Genomic DNA, 24,447 nt, shown 5'->3' on the forward strand with positions numbered 1-24,447 from the left:
GAACTGCCGCTTAGCCAGTCGGTCCCCAGGCTGTAGCAGTGCATTGGATTCTTCTGTCCTAAGTGCAGGACTCTGCACTTGTCCTTGTTGAACCTCATCAAATTTCTTTTAGCCAATCCTCCAATTTGTCTAAGTCATTCTGGACCCTATCACTACCCTCCAGTGTATCTACCTCTCCCCCCATCTTAGTGTCATCTGCAAACTTGCTGAGGGTGTAATCCATCCCATCATCCAGACCATTAATGAAGATGTTGAACAAAACTGGCCCCAGGACCGACCCTTGGGGCACTCTGCTAGACATCGAGCCGTTGATGACTACCCGTTGAGCCCAATGATCTAGCCAGCTTTCTATCCACCTTATGGTCCATTCATCCAATCCATACTTTTTTAACTTGCTGGCAAGAATACTGTGGGAGACAGTATCAAAAGCTTTGCTAATATCAAGATCTATCACGTGCACCGCTTTCCCCATATCCACAGCGCCAGTTATCTCATCATAGAAAGCAATCAGGTTTGTCAAGCGTGACTTGCCCTTGGTGAATCCATGTTGACTGTTCCTGATTACCTTCCTCTCCTCCAAGTGCTTCAAAATGGATTCCTTGAGGACCTGCTCCATGATTTTTCCAGGGACTGAGGTGAGGCTGACCGGTCTGTAGTTCCCTGGATTCTCCTTCTTCCCTTTTTTAAAGATGGGCACTATATTTGCCTTTTTCCAATCGTCTGGGACCTCCCCCGATTGCCACAAATTTTCAAAGATAATGGCCAATGGCTCTGCAATCACATCAGCCAACTCCCTCAGCATCCTCGGAAGCATTAGATCCAGACCAATGGACTTGTGCATGTCCAACTTTTCTAAATAGTCCTTAACCTGTTCCTTCACCACTGTGGGCTGCTCACCTCCTCCCCATACTGTGCTGCCCGGTGCAGCAGTCTGGGAGCTGACCTTGTCTGTGAAGACCGAGGCACAAAAAGCATTGAGTACTTCAGCTTTTTCCACATCGTCTCTCACTAGGTTGCCTCCCCCATTCAGTAAGATGTCCTGGTGGTAAAAACAGAGACGCCCTCTTGACACTAGCTCTTCCACTGGTGGAGCTACTTTGATGCTAGTACGGTGGTGGGAAAATGCTGGCACAAGCAAGCCTGTGGTTCAAACCAGGACCGTGTTGAATCATTTGCTTAACTTACAGCATTCCCGGAAATCCCCGGGAGAGTTGAGCACGTTTAACTACTTCCCCAAAGTGGAAATGCTTTCCTGACTTGGGGCTGAGCTCTGGAGCAACTGCATGGCCTTTTTATGTCAATCTGACCCAGGAGCTGCGTGAATCACCTTGATCTTGTATAAAGCGCTCCGCCCCCTCTTGCCAGGTCCTGTGCTCTAAGGGACAGCAGGACAAAACCTTAACTCCAGGCATTCCAAATGTTCCCCTTCCTGCTTTTCTCCCTCCACTGCCTAGCCATTAAAAGCCCGTTAATGCATTTGGCTGGAGTGGTGGGTTGCAGAGAAAATAAATTCTTTTACCATTGTTGTTCCCTTTTGGAAATGCACGATGATTGCTGTGTGTATCTGCGCAGAGGAGGGGACTTTCTGTCATTGCTTGCTTAGCAGCGTTCTGTTCCCAAGGCATTTTGCAGCTCGAGAGATGCACACCATTTACCCCGAGTTCTGGTCTCTGAGCAGTCGGTTATTTACGTAGGCGGGATTGGGAGGTGCGATGGCATGTGCCTCTCTGTCGCTGTGCTTGGGAGGACGGCGTCTATCAGCCTGTGGTGGCGGAAAATGCCCTTGTTTTAAATCCCTTGTGGAACGTCTTGGAGCATAGATCAGTGTCCACTCTCAACCCCCCACCACCTGGCAAAGTGGGCAAGTTCTGTCACCTCATTTTACAGACTTATGTCCTCAGGAGACTAAACTGTTGTGTGTGCCCCCGGCAGAGAACGGGAGAGACTGAGATGGCACCGATGCCCCTGCAATGGCAGGAAATCGATTAGGTGGGCTGTGCCCGGTCGATCCCGGCAGATGACCCGCGCCCTGTTCTGCAGAGGAAAGGGAATACACACACACGCCGTGTCCGTGCCAATCCGATCCAGGGGAATATTCCTTCCAAAGGGATCAGTAGCAAGGCTGGGATGGAAGCCTGCTGCTGGGCAAGTGATAACATGGGCGTTCTTAGCCATCTGCCTAACGAATGGTGAGGGATTGGAGGGCTCAGGTGACAATGGGAGGTTTCTGCTTCCAGGTCATTCTAAAGCTGCTTCCTTTTCCTAATGGCTAGTGCCCAACATAGCACCATTTTCCCTTGGCACCACTCCTCCCTCCCTGCTCAGCCCATTGAGAATCCTACAAATTTCTTGACATGTGTTTGGAAACTGGTTGCTTTTAAACAAAAGTCACTGGCCCAATAAGGACCTGAAGCTTAGTTTTGTTTATTAGCAGCATGTGGTGGTTTGTCAGCTGAGAGTTTGTTTTGGAGGCACGGGGTGGGCGGGGGAGTTAATTTAATGCCTGTGGCACAGCAGTGCATTGCTTCTTATACATACAACATCGGCACTTTCACACCCATTGCCTGTGTCATGGTTCACCAAGGCAGGTCTGTAAATCCTCCCTTAGGATTCAGGAGACCCGGGGGGCTGCACATTCAGCCCCACTTTTGATTCGCCTATGAACAGTGGCTCTGGAATAAGAGCATTAACATGACCTTTCATGCACCCATGGTGGTTGAAGGCCAGAGCCATGGAATTAGCGGTGGGTCCAAAACTGTCTTCCAGATGGATGCTTGCCAGTGCACAGAGGTGGGTTCCATAGAAGGCTTTTTGCTGTAACTGAGCAGAAGACACTGAGAAGTTAATGGAAATGGAAGCTTTGCTCTCTGCTGCTGATTGCTTCCAAGGTAATACATGGAAGTGTCCAAATTATCCATCCAGAAAGCCAGCGGTGCCTTCTTGGGTGCATGTCCTCACTACACCCTGTGGCGTAGCACAGGCAAATAGTTTCCCGTAAACCATCACCTGGTCCCAGACATGCCATAGTAACACAGAGGAGAATGGCTCTCGTGGCCCAGTGGTGGGCACGGTATTTCGGCAGTGGTGCAGCACTGCTTGCTCAGGGCAGGAGCGCGATTATGACACTGCAGCTCTGCCCTTTGAGTCCGCCTCAGACCCATGAGAAGAAGTACTGGGCTCATGTGCACCCATGATGGTTTGCCTCACCAAGTGCTAGTACTGGATACCTGCCCTTGAATTAGCAGCCAGGTGATCGGGTGAGCCACTGGGAATGCCCTCGCAGAAGTGGGTGGGCATGGAGGCTGGGGAGAAGGGGGACACTTTGTGGGTCAAGACATCTGGGCTACAGCAGCAGACTGGGAGTCGGTGCCCCCGGTTCTGTTCCCCGCCCTGCTGCTGACTTGCTGGGTCACCTCACAGTAAGTCACTTGGTCCTGGGCATTACTGGAATCACACTCGGAGGACAGTTTACCTCAAGTCAAAGCACCTATACAAGAAGTTTGAGGCTCCCCTGACTGCCTAGAAAACGTCCCTGTTCTATCAGAACGAGCCTACTCTGGCTGGCTGCTGGAATGGAGAAGCAAAACAGGTTCATTCTGTCTCTAACTCTGCTGATTCGGCCTAGAGAGCATCCCCCTGCTGCGCTGAGGAGGCCGTGTAGTTCTGCAATGGTACCTGTTCTGTCTCACTGTCTCCCTCCCTTCCTTAGCACACTGGAGCCATTCACAATGCAGGGGAGATGGTATCTGTGCTGCCACGCCTGCAGTTAACTCCCCAATGGGCCTGGACCAAAAACAAGGCCTAAATAACAAAGGCTGGTATTTACATTGACTTTTAATGGGAGTTAAGTGCCCAACGCCCCTAGGCCCCATTGGAAATTTCAGACACAGTCGTTCAGAGTCCTCGTTGCTCTGTTTCCTTGAAGCCTCTGCTGAGCAGGCTGCTTTGAATAGCAATAAGGAATAAGTTCCTCTGACACTGTCTTATTTCTGGAGAGCTACAGTGATTAATGGATTCTGCCTGCGGCTGGGCACTGGTGCCCCAGCCATCCAGAAGCAAAACACCATGTTCAGCCCCGATCATTTTACTAAGGGTGGGGTGCAGAAATAACACGCATGCACTCACCCACCCATGAGGGAAAGTGCTGCAGTACTGCTGAGCAATAACATGGGCAGGTAAACTAGATGGAGCCTGGATACAGTTCCTGATAGACGATCAGCTGTGAAATTCCCGTTCCCACCCTGCAGAATGAAGAGAGGGTTTGTGTCCCTTGCCGTGAAATGTGGTTGATCTGATCTGCATTAGGCTAAGACTGTTCTCTGGGTGACAGACAAGCAGCCCCAGCTGTGCCACTCCCCCTTCTCCCCCCCCCCCCCCCCCCGATGTTGTTTACTGTAGCTTAGCACTCGTGATAAAGGCACTGGGCACGTTTTCCTAACAGATGCATCCAAGGCTACAGATGGATTTAAAGTGGGACCTGGATGATGTGTACAGCCCACAGTGCCATCTGTAGCAAGGTGGGCTCAGATAAAGGCAATCCAATCTCATGCTCCAGAGGCCGAGCTCATCACTGGGGATCCGGAAGCAAGTCTTATCCTCCACCCCTGCACCATGTGCAGCATCGCAGAACTGGCAAGGAGCATTAGCCAGAGTTGCATCTAACCTGCTTCTGAGGAGTCCCCAGACAGGAGACTGGACGGGACAGGCCCATGGACTGATCCACTCTAACAAATTCCTCTCCCCAAATGACCATGTCTCCCTCGCCTGGTATGATAGGGCAGCTCTCCCGCTTCCATCTAGGCTGGTGTTAGCAAGGGGATTGTAACAAGGCCAATTGCTAACCTGGCAGATGTTGATAAAGCAGTAAGCCGCTCTCAGTGATGCCGGGGTCGTGAAGATGCACAGCCGGCACACTGGCAGAGGAACTTGTTGCGACAGCTATCAGTGGAATAAGGCCCAGGTCTTGAGGGCTCTAATCGGGGCATTTGTGGCAGTAAGTGTGGTTCCCAGAAGCCTGAGTTGTGACAACTCGAGTTGCCTGCTGTCTGGAGGCCGTCTCCATTGCTGGAAGACAGTTTGGTGTAAGAATGAAAATCTTTGCCTTGTGACTCCTTGTAACCACAGTTCTGTGGGTCTCATGATTTCCCACCCGGGGCAGGGGCTGTCTATCAACTGGCATGAAATACGCATCTTGATGTGTGGGGGATAGGCTGCCCCAACTTGCCACAGTGCCTTTCCATGCCCATCCTGGTGGGCGAAGGGCCTTCCTTCCTGTTATTATTCGGAGTCCCTGCATGACCCATTAGCGCTGTACTTTGGCTGGCTTTGACTGATCCTGCCAGGTTCTACCAAGCGCCTTCCTGAATTACCACTTACTTTATATCTATATATATTTATATATCAATAATTAGTGATGCTATCATCATAATTAAAATCCTCTTGGAAGCGTTCGTGCACATTTACATCTGAATTGACACAGCCACATTTGTAGCGATAACGAAAACAACTTAAGTGGGTGCAAAGGGGGAAATAATTAAAAAAAAACAACCCCAACCATTCAGTCCCAAAGAGAATGAAACGCCATCAGGAACCTAACAAAAGCTCCATTATGCCTTCATCAACCCCCTCTGTTTTTTTTACCTCCCTTTGCTAAATGATGTTTTCAAGGCTGGCTGCATCTCTTGGTTTATCACAATAAACCACACATAGGCGGAAGATTGCTGTTCTGGAAGAACATATTTCACCTCCTCCCAGGCTCATTATAAATGGCCTTAGCCGACGGTTATGCCTTTCCTGGGGTGGTGTTTGGCAAAATACCCCGCTGCCAGAGGAGCGTTTATTTTGGGTGACTCTGGATCCAATTCAAGTGCCACGCACCTGTTTGTTCCCCAATAGCAACGATACTATTTTGGGGGCTGAGAGTGAATGTATAGAATTAAAATAACATCCTCCCTCACAGACCCACGACAGAAAGGAGGCCTGATGGAGGGTGCAATGCAGAATAATTGAAGCCCAGCAGCCACTGCATTGTAGCAAACGCTCGGGTCAGAGGCGCGATTGATTTTGCTATTCAGTAAGCAATGGCAGGATGGCGGTTTCGCTGCCCTTCAATTTGCTTTGTCCTCCAATGCCTAAGGTAGGAGGAAAGACAGCTGGGTGTAAATAATGGAATTGGAAATCTCTGCGTTACGGAAAAGCAGATGAAGGCAAACAATGAAACTAAAGAGCGCTCACTTGTGTAGCTTATCATCCTGGTGTCGGGCCGTAGGGTTGGACTGAAATGAGTGTGTAGGCACATCCCACACGTGGGCATCAATAATAAATGTTATCCCAGTGCAGTGTAATACAAGAGCTAGCATTTACATAAGGCTTTGCATCTTCAGAGAGCACCACAGATGCTAATTAAGAAACCACTGCCATCTCTGCTTTATGCATAAGGAAATTGAGGCCAGGAGGCCCAGAGATGCTCAAGGCCAGCAAAGGAATCTGCATAAGAGCTGGGACTAGAACGCAGGTGTTGCTGCCTTCCTTGGAGCAGAAGCATGTGTGCATTAGTTACAAACACACCCTCTTCTAGTGCAGCTTGGTCCCTCCTCCCCGTCCCCAGGGTAATTGTGCTGTTCCAGGCAGTGCACTCTCACAGGAGATGGCCTGTCTGGAAGCCTGGCTCTTCCTCTTCACCTCCTAACAAACCCCTGCACTGGCACTGGTGGGCAGGTGGCCTCTGGAAGGCTGCATCAGCTTGGCTGCCCCAGCAACTCTGTGCTCCCTGGTTGGAGCAGCTGCTGAGACCAGGAGCCAAGGATTCCTCCTTGTCCCTTCCCCACCCCATAGGAATCTAGTGCCAGTTGTTCTGTTCCAACAGAGGAAGGGGGTGGTGCTGGCCTTGGGATTCCAGGGTGGAGAGTCATTGCCCCTGGCTTTGAGTGGATCCCCACCACATGGTCCTGCTGTTGTAGCAGTCTAGGTAATCACACTCCATCTCTGGACAGTTCTGTGTAATGTGCCCGGGCTGGGCACACCTTAAGCATACCCATGGCTTCCCTTCTGCAGGCACAGCCTGACCCAATCACACTCTTCTCCCCACTCTTTGCTTGCTCTCTGGCAGCCCTTTGCAGGTCCAGGTGTAGCACCCCAGCCCCCTTGAATTGGCTGAGTTGGGATTGCTTCCCTGCCTCGAGTCGCTTCTGAGTTTCCCAACTGAGGCTAAATTGACTTGGATAAAATAGACGTTTGTCTCCAAGCACCTGGTTGCAACTCTCCTCCTCTAACGTGAACAAGGACTTGAGGCAACTGCAGTGGGAATACAGCAGAGCTATAAAATCACAATGAATGTTCTGGGCTCATCGCAGATATGGCTGTTTAAATCGTTTTCCATAATGAACAGCTGAATCTGCTGTCCAGTATTTTAATTTGTTTAGGATGAACAAAATCTCCCCCGAGGCAGATCTACCCAAGCCCAGATAGGGCCAGTGTTATTGTTCAACATCGGCTTCATCCTTAGTGCGTCTGCCCACAGAAACACAAAGCCGTTTCTCTTACGATACTGTGGCCCACGAGCAAAGTCTGAGAGTTCAGGGGCAGGGAGATAGACCAGCCCAGAGGATAGTGAACTGGACTGGGAGACAGGCAGCCTGGATTCTGTTCCTGCTGGCTGGATGACCTTGGGAAGTCCCATCCCATCTCTGTGCCTCTGTTTCCTTAGCTTTACAATGGTGATGAGATTTACCCTCCTTTGTAAAGTGCTTTGAGAGCTGTGGATAAAAAATGCAATGTCAGAGCTAGGTGCTATTATATATTGGACAGTTTTGCTATCCATCTCTCCTGATAAGCAGTCCTATGGTGAAATCCCACTGAAACTCTCATCGACGTCAGTGGGGCCAGGAGTTTACCCCGAATGTTTGTGTAACCAGCGAGAGTAAACACTGCTTTCCTAGAAAAGCATAAAGCTCAGAGCTAAAAGACCCAAACTGAAGGATTATATGATAGCTTTTATTTTTGAAGCATCACTGTAGATGTATTTTATTTAAAATTAATCAAGAATCCTGCTCTTTCCTCTTCATCGATTGCACTGCTAGCCTGTTTGCTGTGTCCATGAGTTTGATTCATGGCCACTAGAGCTAAACGTCATGTGTCCTGGCTCAAAAAGAATATAAAGCACAGACTATTTCAGACATTGTGCCTGTAAGTAACACAGCTGAGTGTATTGAATTAATAGTGGGTAAACTCTCTTGCCTTCATTCTGTGTTGGGACTGGTCTAAACACAGGTTTTTGTACTGCTATAACTAGGTTTTGTGTATGTGTGTAAGTGCCTTTATACTGGTGTAATCCATGCTAGGCGGGTTGTATCTATTCAACTGTTTCAGTTGCTAAGTCAGTCTAGTAATAACAGGACAAAAACCTATGCATAGCTCCACCTTTACTTACTATGATCCTTTCAGTGTGTACTTCAGTGTGTGTGCACTTGGGATTGTACCTTGCCTGAAGGTATTGGCTCCTCTTGGTGCTGGGTATTTTATAGAGACATGGCATATTCAGAGCTGAATGAATAAAGAGAAAAGCAGAGTGCTTCTGTCCCCCACAAAAGATACATGGAAGCACTCTGTATCATCAACCCCAACTGTTCAAAAATCATGAGATTGGCTTAGAAACCATCAGGGTTTTTTATTTAAAAGAAAATTGGGGTTCTGTATATTTGATCTCTGAGCCTGTAGGAGGTACCCTAGAGTGAGCTCAGGGTCCATTTTCATACTTGTTTTTTACAGCTATGAGAACTAGAAACTTCTTTAAAAAAGGGGGGGGGTTTGTTGCGTAATCAGCTGACTCCAGGAGTTGGGGCTTTAATTTAAACATCAGATCAAACTCGTGATAAAATCATGAGAGTTTAGGATATGCCCACACTGCAATCAGAGGTGGGATCATAACCAAGCTAGCTTTGATCTAGCTAGCTTGAATAACAATAGCAGTGACCTCTTCAGTACAGACTGGAGTGTGGGCTAATTACCCAGGGTCCCTGGCTTCCCCTGAATCCCCTTCTGCCACGGCTTTGCTGCTCCTGGTGGTCTCGCTAGCTAGATTAAAGCTAGCTGTGGGTATGCCTGCAGTTGTAGTGTAGACGCATCATGGAAAGAGGCTGTGGGCTGTTGCTTTATGTTAGGTCACAACCCCTAATACAGGTGAGGGGCACATGCTTTGTAGGCTGGACCTAGGGTGACCAGATGTCCCGATTTTTCACACTTGCTCTCTGGTCACCCTAGCTGGACCTCAGCAGCAGTGCTGCCCTTTTGCAGCCAGGTGGGGAGACTTTCCACAGACTCAGCTTCTGCTGGGTGAAACTTTATCCACTCTGAGTTTGGGCCCATTTGTGAGGCCAGGTCTACACCACAGCCTTGCATCAGTATAACTGTGCCCCTTAGGGGTGTGAAAAATCCACACCCTTGAGTAACATAGTTCTATCAGCCTAACCCCCGGTCTGCACAGCACTATGTTAGCAGGAGAGCGTGTCCTCGATACTGGCTCCCTCGAAAAGTCTCCACTCCCTCTTATATTTATCAGCAGAGACAATGTTGTAGGAGCAATGTGAAATGACAAACGTGTTCTTTATTAGCTAGCAAGTTGGGGGGAGAGGTCAGAGATTTGGCTGTCTGGAGCATAACTGCTTAATTGTCATTGTTTCTGTTGCTATACTGGGGAAGGAATTGGGAACCGCAGTTCTTCAGCCCCTGCCCTCTCAGAATCCACCTCGTCTCGTGGAGATGCACAGTGGCTCAGCTCACGACTCAACCCAGGGTCTGTCACGCTGCGGAAGGGGGTTTCTGGGCCAGTCACTGGCGACTGTTTGATCTCGTGGTTCATGTTCAAGCATGTTAGAGGCCAGAGCAACTGGCTTACTAAAAAGAACCAGCACTACGCCGGGGCTGACCTGGTACAGCAGAACCCCAGTGCTGAGCCTGACAGGCAGCATGGACCAGCGCAGAGGGCACTGGACTGTGAATTGATAAACTTGGGATTTGTTCCCCACTCTGCCTCTAACCAACCATCAGACCGTGGGTAAATCACTTAACTTCTCCATGCCTCAGTTTCCTCATCTGTGAAACAGGGACGATGCTGATTCTTCCCTGCATGCAAAAAAAATCCTCTAGCAATGCTAAACACTGTTATCATTGAGCATTTCAAGCATTGTTTGATTATGCCCTGCTGTAAAAATGCAAGTTGCAGAATCCCTGGTGCAGTTAAGTGTGCTCACCATTGCACCTCTGTTTGTATTGAGACCCACATTTCCAAAGTGCTTTGAGAACGCCGGGTGAAAAGTTCAGTAAGAACCACCAAGTACGGCTATTTCCTCCGTCAGCTGCGCCAGCTCCAAGCAGAACTGGAAGATTCACATTCTGCATGCAATATTTAAGGATTTGATCTGTTGTAATATATTCACTTATTCTTGGACAACGTGTCTCGTTAGTTCATTATTCCGTGTGCTGGGAGGCTCAAATGAAATTGCATTTTCCGGTATTTATTCTTCTTCACTGCTGCTCACCTCTGCCGCATCCCCATGCTTTATGTTAAATATGTTTAACATGGTTGCTTCATCACAGTGATGGCATTAAAAACTAAATTAGAGATATTACAAGTTACTGCCCTTTCCATGCCTGCTGCACATTTGAATTGGCTGAGCTTTCTTCTCTTTGTGCTTGTATTTTCAAGTTCTTCTTCGAGTGATTGCTCATATCGATTCCAGTTAGGTGTGCGCGTGCTGTGTGCACAGTCGTCGGAAAGTTTTCCCTTAGCAGCTCCCGTTGGGTCGGGTCGGCTGTGGAGCCCCATGGAGTGGTGCCTTCATGGCACTGTATATATGCCCCTGCCAACCCGACCCCTCCTCAGTTCCTTCTTACCGCCTGTGATGGCCGTTGGAATGGTGATCGCTTGCCTAGCAAGTGCTTCCCTTAGTGTTCTTTTCATAGCATAGTCAGTTTAGTTGTAGTTCTTCCAATCCCCCGTCTGGGCAGGGCCAAGGTCGGCGCACCCACCACGACACCAGAGCCTTTCCCCTTGTTTTATGAATCGTCTATTCCACTTCTACCGTGCTTGATTCCCAAATAACATCGGACCGCTGGGTTCTTCGCACAGTAGAAGTGGGATATTCTCTCCAATTCTGCTCCTCCCCTCCATTCCACGCCACCTTCCTCGTCCCTCTTCAGGGACCCTTTTCACAAGCAACTCTTTATCCAGGAGGTGCAGGCGCTCCTCCCCATGGGAGCAGTAGAGGAGGTTCCTCAGGAACTATGGGGCAAGGGGATTCTACTCCCTCTATTTCCTAATCCCCAAGGCAAAGGGGGGTGGGTCACATCCATTTTATTTTGGGGTTAGTTTAGCGTTGCCCCTTAAGACTCTCAAAAGCAAAGCGGTCCTGATGCAGCAACAGTCTTTGGCCCATTTACAACTTTAAGCGCAGGAGTAGGGTGACCAGATGTCCTGATTTTATAGGGACAGTCCTGATTTTTGGATCTTTTTCTTATATAGGCTCCTATTATCCCCTGCCCCATCCCAATTTTTCACACTTGCTGTCTGGTCACCCTACGCACGAGTAGCTGTGTTGGAAGCTAATGGAACTTGCTCATTTGAGCTGAGCGTGCTCTTTCAGATCTGTTTGCTGCAGGAGGTTTGTGTCTTGTCGTAGATTTTTTTTAAGGCCACAAGGGACCATTAGACTATCTAGTGAGAGCATGTGTACAGCTAGGGGATATCCCAGACTAGGGATTGGTAGGGGCTTCCATGTGTTATACTTAGCTGCAAGGAAGAGCAAGTAGAGATGGGGCGAAGGGACGGGAGGTTTGTTGGAAAGAAAGTGGGCCTCACCTGACAGGTAGCAGTTTGTCCTACTCCTGGCTTGGTGGGAAGAGAGCTCAGGGGTATAAATTTTGGGCATAGGATTTAATCCTGTTAATTCTGGAGACATTTGAATAAAGCACATGTCCCAGGAAGGCATCCCACCATGATTTGAAGACCTCAAGAGACAGAGAATCCACTGCTTCCCCTTGCTAGCTGGTTGCCCTAGCTAATCAGCTAACCTGACCTCGCTGTTATAAAGTTGTGCCCTATTTCTAATTTGAATTTATCTGGCTTTTTGAAATCGCTGATAATCTGTTGCTGCCATGTGGGGGAGGTTGTCCATTGCAGAGAGCACCCCGGGGGTCACCGGGTTCTTGCAGTGGGTCTGGCTGGCGATCTTTGCAAAGCATGCTGGGTCTGCTCCAGAGGAGCTCTTTGAACTCTCCTTCCTTTTGTGTCTATCTTAGGAGGAGAGAGATGGAGCTTCAGAGGAGGGCCTGGGGAGAGAAATGTCGCTCTAGCAGTGATGAGTGTTATCCCCACGGGGATGTCCTGATGTTCACACAATAACTTGCTCCAGGGAACTGGTGTTACTCTGTCACTGCAGGTCTCAGTTGGGTGGGGGCTAGCCAGCCAAAGCATGCTGGCCTAGCACAGTCGATGGGGCAGTCTCTGAGCCCACATGCTCCTGCCAGAAACATGCACTGGCCTATGGGTAAACACGTCTCTGTCTCCGAACAGGTTTGGAAGAGGTCCGGCGCATGGTTCTACAAAGGACTGCCTAAGTACATCATGCCTTTGAAAACCACCAAAGCCAACGAACTGCGTCTGCGGCCTCGACAAGCTGAGCCAGATGTGCAAGAAGTGAAGGGTGTCGGGACAAACCGCTCCTACACCTGGGCCAGAGGGAGAGGTCAGTCGTTAATTTCTTCCCTGCGTTTTCCTGACTCGGGAGGACTGGGAGTGAGTCAGGTGCAGTGGGGCTGAGGCGTCCCATTGGTATCACCCAAGAGTTCTGAAGGAACTCAAAAGTGAAACTGCAGAACTACTAACTGTCGTCTGTAACCTATCATTTAAATCAGCTTCTGTGCCAGGTGACTGGAGGATAGCTAAGGTGACGCCAATTTTTAAAAAGGGCTCCAGAGGTGATCCTGGCAATTATGGGCCGGTAAGCCTGACTTCAGTACTGGGGAAACTGGTTGAAACTATAATAAAGAACAATATTGTCAGACATATAGATGAACATAATTTGTTGAGGAAGAGTCAACATGGTTTTAGTAAAGGGAAATCATGCCTCACCAATCTACAAGAATTCTTTGAGGGGGTCAACAAGCATGTGGACCAAGGGGATCCAGTGGGTATAGTGTACTTAGATTTTCAGAAAGCCTTTGACAGGTCCATCACCAAAGGCTCTTACGCAAAGTAAGTTGCCGTGGGATAAGAGGGAAGATGCTCTCATGGATTGGTAACTGGTTAAAAGATAGGAAACAAAGGGTAGGTATAAATGGTCAGTTTTCAGAATGGAGAGAGGTAAATAGTGGTGTCCCCCAGAGGTCTGTTCTGGGATCAGTCCTATCAACATATTCATAAATAATCTGGGAAAAGGGATAAACAGTGAGGTGGCAAAATTTTCAGATGATACAAAACTACTAAAGATAGTTATGTCCCAAGCACACTGCAAAGAGCTACAAAAGGATCTCTCAAAACGGGGTGACTGGGCATCAAAATGGCAGATGAAATTCAATGTTGGTAAATGCAAAGTAATGCACATTGGAAAGCATAATCCCAACTCTACATATAAAATGAAGGGGTCTAAATTAACTGTATCACTCAAGAAAGAGATCTTGGAGTCATTGTGCACAGCGGCTGAGCTGGATTCCTGCATTTTCCAGGGTTTTAGGGCTAAATCCAGAGACTGGGCCAGCTGGGCTGTGGTGGGATTTGGCTGACCTGTGCCTGTAGTAAAGGAGAGGTTTTTGTTGCAGGCCAGTCCTGCTCTGGATTGTTGTGGACTGGGGTCAGCATGACCTGTGAAGGAAAGGAGGGTGATGGGGACTCCGTTCCTTTAACTTGCACGGTATGGTCTGCAGCAGTGTGTGTTTCCTAGTGATTAGCACACGGAACTGGGAGCTCTTGGTTTCTGCCACTCGCTCCGTGTGTGACTCAAATCCTTTCCCCAAGCTCCATGCCTCAGTTTCCCCCCCTGTAGCTAGGGGATAACGATACTGCCCCATCTCCCACAGGGGTTATTAATGTGTGCAAGGCAAAGCACTGCTCATCTCAGCCCGCCCCCCGCAATCATTGCTAATAACGATTGATTACAGGACTGTGAGGGAGGCCAGACGGGGCATGGCTGCTCTGTACGTGTGGTGTGCGCGTTGCATTTATAACAGGCAGGAGAGCTCGCTGTCGGAGGCAGATGAGTGGGATCATTCACTGATAAGAGACTGGCTTCTGTTGTCTGGCAAACTCGACCAGTTTAACATGTTAATGGCACATGTCTTATCACTACCTGGCTGTTAACATGTGTTAGCCAACACCTTCCAAAGCCTAGGGCATACAAGACCACTATGGCCGCCATATAAAATCCCACCTCTATTGAGCAGATGTGCTCAGAAAGGAATAATGACATTAATGTACCTGCCCCTCTCTAGCAAAACCAGAGAGGTTAACTTCTGAGGCTGCTCCTAATGGGCTTTTTGTTCCCTTGGGCGACAGTAAGGGGAAGATGGTTGGCTTAAGGCAGACAAATGCCTCTTGTGAGGCTTCGCAGTGACCTCAGGTCTCCAGGCTTTTAAAGAGTTGAAGCAAAGCACAGGAGACGTGGGATCAAGCCTTGACCTCAAGGTGAATTAAAGGAAAAACCTGCTTGGCAGCAGGAGCATAATTAACCTGCTGCCTGTAGCTGGGGAGTTTAGCAGCTCAGGTATGTGCAGCAGCACGTCTGGAAGCTGAAATCTCTCTGTTCTATCCCAGCAGAAGGGGCTCCTCATCCCGGCTGTCAGACTGAGGTGAACATTTGTCACATCATATTTTACATACCTCAAAGGAAGGCCTCTGTCGATGAGTCTAGCTGTGTACTCAGGTACAGGCCCTTACAGCAGTTGCTGCGGCTGCTGAATAACGCCACATGGGGATTAGGTTGGTCGGCTGATTTTTGAGTCCCCTGCGCTGATCCGAGGGGAAGAATGATCCAGTGGGTCTCTGGAAACCTGGGTTCAATTCCCAGCTCGTCCACAGACTCCCTGGGTGATGTGGAGCACGTCACTCGGTCTCTCTGCGTCTCAGCTCTCCATCTGTAAAACAGGGATAGTAGCTTTACCCTGCCTCGCAGGGGCATTGAGGGAGATCCAGTAGAGACCAAGCTGCTCAAATACTACCGTAGTGGGGCCCCAGAAGGACCTAGATAGAGCAAGCTCCCGCCTGTCAATGGGATCCATCCCGAAGCAGTCACTTGTTCTTGCACTGTGACAGCTGAGGGGTGAGGGGATGGCTCCATGGCTTAAGCATCACAAATGAAATCCGTAGGCTTGGTGGAACCACTGGTGTGAATTCCAACACTGTGGACCTGTTAGCTGTGCGTGTCGCTTTTCAGGGAAGGGTTTAAAACCCCATGTCCAGCCTGCTCTACGTGGGCATTATAGGCATGTTTCAGAAGATATGGGGTTTGTCCACATATCCTTGGCCAACTTCTGCATTCAGTGCCAATCAGCTGCTGAGCTTCGGCCCAGAGCTGGCTGCATTTCGGCAGTGCTGGGTGTATGAACCTTGGGATAAAGGGCACTGTGTAAATGTGCAATATTATTACTACATGTAACCCACGTTTACCAGCTGTGACAGCCCAGCTGAATTGTGAACAAGTCCGTCCAACACCCCTCTCTGCTGGCCCCAGGACTTGAAATGTTCCTTTTAACACAAAAATAATTCTAGTCTTCCTGGCTGTGAAGAAACTTTCCCTGCATGTGACCCTTTGTCCTGCCCTCTGAAACAGCAGCTCAGAAAGGGACAAGCTACTCCTGAGCTCATTTCAATGACTCTGAAGCCACGTTAACGCCTTTGCTGCCCGTAACAGATGTATGCAGCTGTTTTGGGACAGTTAGTGGAGCTTACTCCAGAGGGTGGAGTTTGGGATCATGGGTGGAGCTTAACTAAAATGCCATTCCTCATCCCCCCCCCCCCCCCCCCCCTCCGTAAGGGATCTGTGTAGGGTTCTGGTAACTGTGTATATTGTGTTCTGTGCCCGTCTATGAAGACCTGGAGTGAGGAGGAGAAAGCCAACCAGAAATGGGCCCCTGTTTGGGTCGTTCAGCTGAAGGGGGTGGTGGGGTGAGGGAGGCACAAAGCCATCGAAACACGCTTGGTCACTGCACCGCCTGACACCTGCGAGTATGCTTAGTGAAAGATAAGCAAGAGTTTTGTACGCACCCATTCTCCCTCGCTGACACCAGGATTTGCTATTGCCTTTAGTCTTTCTGTAATAAACAAGCAGTTGCCGTGGGAACTCTGCTATTATTTAAGTCACAAATATGTATTGTCCCCATGAGAATGGCAGTCACGTTTCCTGTCCTCGAGGACAGCTCTGCTAGCTATGTTGGAGCATTTGGGTGTTTGCAGTAGGACAGGAGGGACCTGGGCAGAGGAGAGGTGCCAAATTAATAGCAGACACTTTCTTCAGGCACCTTTGAATCCTGCAGAAGAATTAAAGGATTCCCCCCTCCCCCAACCCCAAGGGGTCTGGTCTGGTCCCTAAGCAGTGGCATCGCTGGTATCACAATTTCACACAGCCGTGTTGTCCAGCTCTTGTCTCTTCTAACAATGGGCACAAGTCCTGTTGCCAGGGGATGTGCTGAGGTGTCAGTCATTCTGCGGGCGGCACAGAGAGCAGCTGTGGGGCGCAGGACAATACAGCTTAGGGTCCTGCAGCATCTTTGTGCAGGAATTCTATCCCCAGGTTGTGGCATTCAGTTAATGCATGTTATGCTCAATTAAAGAGCTAAAAATCATTTATTATCGACAGGACTTAACTCCCCCAGAACATCCCTTTTCCCCCTCAGCCACCACACCACTCTTTTGCCATCCCCCCGTCAAACCCTCTACGTGGACCCTCCTTTCATCCCACCTCTTCTTGTCCCCTCCCCACCCAGGTACTGATATGGCCTCCATCTCTGTAGTACCCAGGGCCTGTGGCACAGAGCTCAAATGGCTTCCTAAGGCCCTATGGGGGAGTTGGGAGTTGAACATCGATCTCCAGAGGCCTGATTCGATGATTAGGGCACTAGCCTGGGACCCAGGGTCAGTTCCCTGCTCTGGCACAGACATGCTGTGTGACCTTGGGAAAGTCACTTAGCCTCTCCATGCCTTTGTGAAATGGTGATAAGAGCCCTGCCCTGCCTCGCAGAGGGGCTGTGAGGAGAAATCCATTCATGAGTGGGAGGGCCATGGAAGTGCCTTAGATTGACTTAGCCCCAAGATCAGCCTCCCTGCCTCCGTCTCCAGTGCCTGCCACCTTTGCCTCTTTCCAAAGAAAACATCCCTCCTGCCCTTTGCGGTTGCAGCACCATAGCTACACTGTGCACAAAGAAACCTGGGGTCTAACAATGGCACAGGGCACCTTGCATGGCCCTGCACCCCTGAATGCGTGACTCATCAGGGCTGCCCCCAATGGCGCTTGCAGTTTGTAATTGGTCTTTTCCTGTGAGTATGAGCTTAGCAGCTCTTTTCTCTGATTTTTTTTTGGGGGGTGGGGCGTTGTTGTTGTTAGACACTTCTCCTCCCCCACAGTACCTGGGGCTGATTGCTCCAGGAGAGAGAGCTCAGAAAGTGCTCTTTAAAAACGTGATGTCAACACTCAGCTCAACTGGTAAACACAGCTCGAATGCGTGGGACTTGGTGCCCACCCCCACTGTGAAGGATTCGCTTGGTAAGACCATTCCCGTTGCAGGCAAGAGGGTACAAAAGCAGTCAGGGATTTGTCTGATTTATCTCTCTGAGGCTAGAAAACCTTGTCCTGTCCTCCCAGGCCAAGCAGGGCCTACTGGGTCAGCACTTGCTTGAGAAAGCATCCGGGAATGGCCTGGTACTGTTGAATCAGCAGGAGACATTCTGTTCTTCCCACTCAGTCAGATTTCACCGTGGGCTCAGAGGGCCCTGGGCCTCTGGCAGCGCCCAGGAGACAGAAAGCCAAGGTCCAGATCACCTGTTGTCTGCTGCTTTTTCTTAAGAGTAATGGTGTTGACTCTGCTGTCTTTGCCAAATTTCAACTGGCTTCTGATCTGTCTACCAGGGATAGCTCAGTGGTTTGAGTATTGGCCTTCTAAACCCAGGGTTGTGAGTTCAGTCCTTGAGGGGGCCATTATAGGGATCTGGGGCAAAAATCTGTCTGGGGATTGGCCCTGCTTTGAGCAGGGGGTTGGACTAGATGACCTCCTGAGGTCCCTTCCAACCCTGATATTCTATGATTCTACCTAAAAGCCTCCTGCAGTTTTAATTAGACTACAGTATTCTTCTTCATCTCCTGACCTGTTGTGTAGTGTTGCTATGAGCTGTTAAAAGAGCCACTGTGTTCCGCTCCAGACAAGGTTGCAGGAGAACTAATCCCTATATTTATCCCTTTTTAACAATGTGTTGTCTTAGTTACTTAATGTCTGTAAAGAAAGCACTCTAAGATCTTCTGGTGACAGGTGTTATCCAAGTGTCAGGTGTTATCATTAATATGAGCTTATTCACAGGGCTATCGAAGGGAAGGGGCATAAATGTCTATCTGGGTTCTCCAACCTCAAAATCCCTCCTGATTTCTCGTTCTTTACCCCAAATTCAGATTTCCCGGTGCCTAGGAGAGTGTGGGTAGGAGTCAGTCTTTCAGATCATTAGACAGCAACAGAAGCTGTCGGGTTTATTATGTTGGCACCTAGAGACCCCACACAGCTGAGATCTGGGCCCCATTCTGATAGGCTCACAGTCTAGACAAGACAGACACAGGGTGGAAGGGGGAATAGAACCACAGAGAACTCGCCCAGGTAACTTGCCCAAGGTCGCACAGCAGAGCTGGGAGTGGAACCAGAGTCCCTCTTCGTTGCCTTATCTGTTGGGCTGGGCTGCTGTTCCTTTGTAAATTGATTTCCAGACGCTGAGCATCCGTGCCTTGTGACACCTCTCCGCTGCCTTGCTTGGCCCCAGCCCTTGCTCTTTATAGGCAATCTTGGAGTCTAGCCCAGGGATTACCTCGGCTGATTTATTGCTGTTTGCAGCGTTTCTGAAGCCAGTGGTGACTCTCCTCTCCTGTCCTGCTGGGAAGGCTTCATCCAGGCCTTTTACATTTTGTCACGTTACAGCCGAAGCTTTGCCTGCACTCAACTGTTTTCATGCGTCAACATGATCCACAACCAATTATCAAAGGAAAACCAGCTAGCAGCACTCTGCATCTGCCAGGGCTCTACCCAGCGCTCACGGGGAAGGCTCTCGCCTTCCTTGGGTGGGAGGTTTGTCATGGATCCCCACACGAGTACTTTTGGAAAATGGGACATGACAAGCACTTAGAACAGGCCTTTGGTGGACCGTAAAAAGAGAGAATTGCCTTTGCTTCATTGAGACATAAAGCCAGTTTTGGCTTTGTGTTCAGTTACAAGTAAATCCTAGGGGAGGACTCTCACCTCCTAAGTTTTCAAAATTCTGTCTCTCTGGGCAGACACGAATGTGCGCTCACCAGACCCTACTCCTGCTTTAGAACTATGCAGACAGAGCGAGGGCTAGTGTACGCTTGAAATGCTGCAGTGCATCAGTGTAGACACTCACTACAGCGATGGGAGGGGTTTTCCTATCAGTGCAGGTAATCCAGCTTCCGTCAACCTAACCCTTGGTGTAGACCAGTGGTTCTCAAAGTGTGGGTCGGGACCCCATTTTAATGGGGTTGCCAGGGCTGGCATTAGACTTGCTGGGGCATGGAGCTGAAGCCAAAGTCTGAGCCCTACTACCCAGGGCGGCGGGGCTTTGGTCCCCCTTCCTGGGTCATGTAGTATTTTTTGTTGTCAGAAGGAGGTCATGGTGCAATGAAGTTTAAGAAACCCTTGGTGTAGACAGTGCTAGGTCGGCTTAACTACATCACTCAGGGGTGTGGATTTTTCAGACCCTTGAGCAACGTAGCTGGGTCAACTTAACTTTTGAGTATAGACTTGGCCTAAGACGTAATCTTGTCCTGAAGTATTGGTATCCCTGCTACACCCTCAACACCTAAAACCAGCTCGGATGCTCTTGATAATGTAAAGCCCACCTGCTGGGATCAGGAGCAGCATCTGAACTCAGGACTGTGAAGCATCACAGCATGCATCTCTATCACTGGAGTTAAAGGAGTAACTCCATGAGCTGGAAGCAGTAGTAGGCTATTATCCTCCATGTAGACAACTTGCTAGGAGTGTATGGAACATCACATGCTTCACAAGCATGTTGAAGCAACAGTTCCTAGCTGTGGGATATTATGTATTCTCTTCTGTATAGGTTCTTATACCACTTTCCTGTATCTGAGCGCTTCCAGTCAGGCATTCAGCAAGGTGACCAACATCTGTCATGTGTTCGTTCTCTCATCCTCTCTCTGGGGGAGGGGCGTATCCAGTGCAGTAGAGTTTTAGGTTTTGTTTTCTAAAAAATACATGTGTTAATGTCAGAGACAGCAAGTCAAAGAATTGTGCCTGGCGATTGGAACGGGAGGCGGGGATGTTTGGGATGGTCTTTAGTTCCTGGAGAAGTTAATTGCGCCATCCCCAGGCCACCTCTAAGAATGCCGTGTCTCCCATGCAGATGAGCTTCACCCTTCTTTGTAGAGAGTTCCATTGTGCCAGAGGAGTGAAGTTGTTCACCACGGCCTTCATCCCAGAGCTTGTGGCCATGGCGCACCTGCAAGATTTTACTGACACTTAGAACTGGATTCTCAGCAGAGGCGGCTCCACTCTGCAGTATGGTTCCCCTGTTGGGGTGGCGAAGCCAGGATTTGTTGGGTTTCAGTGCATGCTACAAGGGCCTTCTGGCTACTCAGGCTTCTGCATGAGCGGCATTTACTGAAGGGGGAAAAATTGGAGGTCCCAGAGTTGGGGGATAGGTGTTTATTGTCAGGTCTTAGAAACTTTCTCTGGAAGCCAGAAGACAGCACCTGCCGATCAGAGGGCAGTAGGGGAGATGCTAGTTCTGGGAGCTACAGCTCTAGTGTTCACAGATTTCCTAAGCATCTGAAATGCATGTGGCTCTTGTTGGTTTCATGATTGGTCATAGGGTTCTGAACCACCTCAGTGAAACTGACCCAGCTCTGCTCAGGGAGCAGGCTACGAACCCCAAGATCCTGGCGGTGGAGAGGAGAGAGAGAGGAGCGTGGGAGATGGCAGAGGCTGCTAGATGGAACACTGATGGAGATCTTTAATTACCAAAAGCAGATTAGGAGCTGGGTGTCCATTCTCATTTGAAAGGCAGCAGAGGCCAAATCTAAAGAATTGCTTAAAAACACAGCAGTAAATCTCAGTCTGAACGAGATGATGAAGGACAAAGATAGATATCACAATCTCTGAAAATACAGCCACCCCGAAGACTCCTAGTGATATATCAGCATCTGCTTGAGCGCCAGATTTATGTTGTCTGGGCTCCGCAATGCTCCAGCAACAAGCCAAGCAGACTTGGGAGAAAAATTACTTTTAAAAAGAAACATCAGCACGATGGGTAATATCTGCACTAACAGCAGCAGTGGAAGCCAGAGCAGAGTGGGCTGCTCCTGCCATCAGTGGTGCCTTGCAATCATTAATATCTGTCTCATCCCAAGCCATCCCTCTCTGGCCCATTTAAAGCGAAACAGGGTTGCAAGATAAAACCATCTCGTCTTGATTCATCGGTGGGCCCACCTCAGCAGTCACCTCTTCATAGTGGATGATGTAAAGGAGACGTCTCCCAAATAACCCCTCTCCCCCCCACCTTTCTTTTTAAGTGGCTCTAGGAGGCAGGAGCAGAGATGGAAATATTTGTTAATCTAAACAAAGGGTCCACTCACTTTTCAGCAAAGGGGAGGGGATTTAAGCTACGTATTAGGATAAGCTTCCTAACTGGAAGGGTATTTAAGCTCTGGAACTGGCTTCCAAGAGAGGTTGAAGAATCCCCTCATTGGAGGTTTTTAAGAACAGGTTGGACTAACACCTGTCACAGGTTATTTGGTTCTGCTTCAGCTCAGACGGCTGGACTAGGTGACCTCTCAAGGTCCCTTCCAGCCCAACGTTTCTGTGATTATAAAAATCAAGCAGGAGGACCTGGAGGGTGGGGTGCCTGAGGGAGTTAGGTGACTGTCCGTGGGAACTACATGCCTAAATCCCATGGGCTCCTTTGAAACTCCCAGCTGGAGGCAATAGAATCAGAATGGACAATTAGCCGAGGCCTGTGGTTTATAGTGACAGGCCTGCGATTTTTCATCCCTGCTTGATTCTTGGGAAAGGTAATGACTTTTCTTAACAAAATAAACCCCCTTGTTTTAAGGCTCTTGGCCAGAAGATCCATCCCTGCTGGTACATTCCCATTTGTAATGCAGTTATGGTCTCCGCTACGTTTGGCTCCTTTCTCAGCAGAATTTATTAAAGCCGATGAGAGGTGCGACCGACAGCTGAAGGCTGGGCCAGTCCGGGAGGGTGACTCGTAAACACAATAAGAGTTGCTGCCATTGAGGAACAAGCTGATTGGAATGAGAAAATTGGCTGGCGGGCCGCACTCCCTCTTCAGCTCTGCAGAGCCGTTCTGATCAAGATTGCTCTGTGAAGATAGCTGGCAGCGAGGTCAATTTCTATAGCCTTCCAATAATGCCAGCAGCCAGGTTTAATATACTCGGAGATGATAACTCAAGAAATGCTTTATTTGAGATATTAACATTTTTGTAGTAAAAAAAAATTCATGTCCTACAGCGAGCTGCCTGCACGCGATAACGCTCGCAGAGGACCTTGGTGGAACAGTTCAACAGCCTGCCTGCCTGCGGGGAAATATACTAGCCCTTGTCCTGCCTCTGTCCAGTACAATGTAAATCAGTATGTAGCTTTGCAAAGCACGTGTGTTAATCTGAGTGCTGGTGAAAAGTGACAGCCCTGTCTTAGGTACTTTATATCTTCCATTTCCATAGTATGTGAGCATCTCACAGTCTCTGAAGCACTTATCCTTCCAATACCCCAGTGAGGCAGGGCATTTCCACTGTCTCCATTGTACAGGTGGGGAACTGTGGCCCAGACAGACTAAGTGACTTGCCTGAGGTGATAAAGGGAGTCAGTGGCAGAGCAGGGAATTGAATCCCAAACTAGCATCCTGACCACTGGGCTCTTCTTCCTCTCTGCAATGGGCAACGATGTCCTTTCTTGATCTGGAGAATAATGACAATGCGCAGTTTGGCAGCAAGTCAAGCTTCTCCCCGCAAAGACCTGGGGGGAGGAAGGACTCTCCTGAGGGGACCCATTTACCCTCCATGATATATTCAGTCCTTTCTGTACCCTGTGGACAGCTGAACTTTTCCTTGTGCGGGGATGGGGGTTGGGGTGAAATTCTCCCCGGCACAGAGGGTCAGGCTGTGGGCCCATCCGTGGGATTGAACTACTGCATAGATGTAGTGCTGGTTCTCGGCACAGGGCTGAAAGCCACCCACTGTAAGCTTCGTTTTCGGGGCTCACTCAGGTTTCTGGTGAGGGGCAGGCGGCTCTGGGGGACCTGTCTGGGCATTGCTCTCTCTCACCCACACTGTCCGTGCGTAGCTAGCTTACCCCAAGAGCCTAATCCAGCAAAGCCCAGAGCACCCTTACCTCCCATTGATTTCAAAGGCACTTGACCCCTCGTGAGACCCCGGGCCCTAAATCTGTGGCTTGTTAATAAATGTTCTTCCTTAGGCTGGACACATAACTTGTGCCCAATTCCTTGTATTGGAGTTCTGTAGTCACCTTGCTGGTACCGGGGTTGAGAGACTAGGACACGGCAGCCCTGGATTCTGCCACCAATTTCTTGGGCTATCTTGGGCCAGTTACTTAATCTGGGTGCCGCCGTTTTCCCGCCTTGCCCTGAGGATAATGGTAATTTCTTACCTCGCAGGGGTGACTCCCTGCATGTTTGGCAAGATGCTCAGGTATTATGGTGATAGAAAAGTTTATCAATAAATACCAGAGAGTGTTTTCTTTATGGGGATGTTTCAGCTTGTCACTTTGACTCTCTTAAGGCTGAGACGAGCTAACTTCACACTTGCCGCAAGGATTTTGAACCATATTTGAGAATGAGACAATGGTTATTGGGCTGCAGATATACTTGCTTGAATCAAATGAGCAAAAGCCACCCAACCAGTCCAGGAGACAAATCCATCCCAAAGTCTCTGGGCTGGCGTGAGCCAGGAAGGATGGCAAGCAGAGGGAAGCGTTTTGAAGAACGTGCAGCCATGGTGCAGTCTCAGCTGGTTGAAGATACACACGCACAATTGGTCAGTTCAGTGTGTAGTCTAGGAGTGCTCTTGGATTCCTCCCTGATGCTGAGCTCTCACATCCTGGCATCCGTGAGTAATGCTTTGTAACATCTCTGCCTGCCTAGGAAACACCATCCCATCCCGGTGACCCACACCAGGCCTCTGTGCTTCACGTTGTTGT

General features: G+C 49.3%; 1 protein-coding gene across 5 annotated transcripts in view; it reads left to right on the forward strand.

The window, feature by feature from the left end:
- The window catches only part of RPH3AL (rabphilin 3A like (without C2 domains)), a 92,252-nt gene that overhangs the window by 48,105 nt on the left and 19,700 nt on the right, over positions 1–24,447 (forward strand). For all 5 annotated transcript variants that reach the window (XM_054008645.1, XM_054008644.1, XM_054008643.1 and 2 more), the window contains one exon: positions 12,569–12,740. In XM_054008645.1, coding sequence (XP_053864620.1) covers positions 12,569–12,740 — 172 coding nt within the window. The remainder of the gene's footprint in view (positions 1–12,568; positions 12,741–24,447) is intronic.

The sequence above is a fragment of the Malaclemys terrapin genome, chromosome 18 (genome assembly GCF_027887155.1).
Source record: "Malaclemys terrapin pileata isolate rMalTer1 chromosome 18, rMalTer1.hap1, whole genome shotgun sequence".
NCBI lineage: Eukaryota > Metazoa > Chordata > Testudines > Emydidae > Malaclemys > Malaclemys terrapin.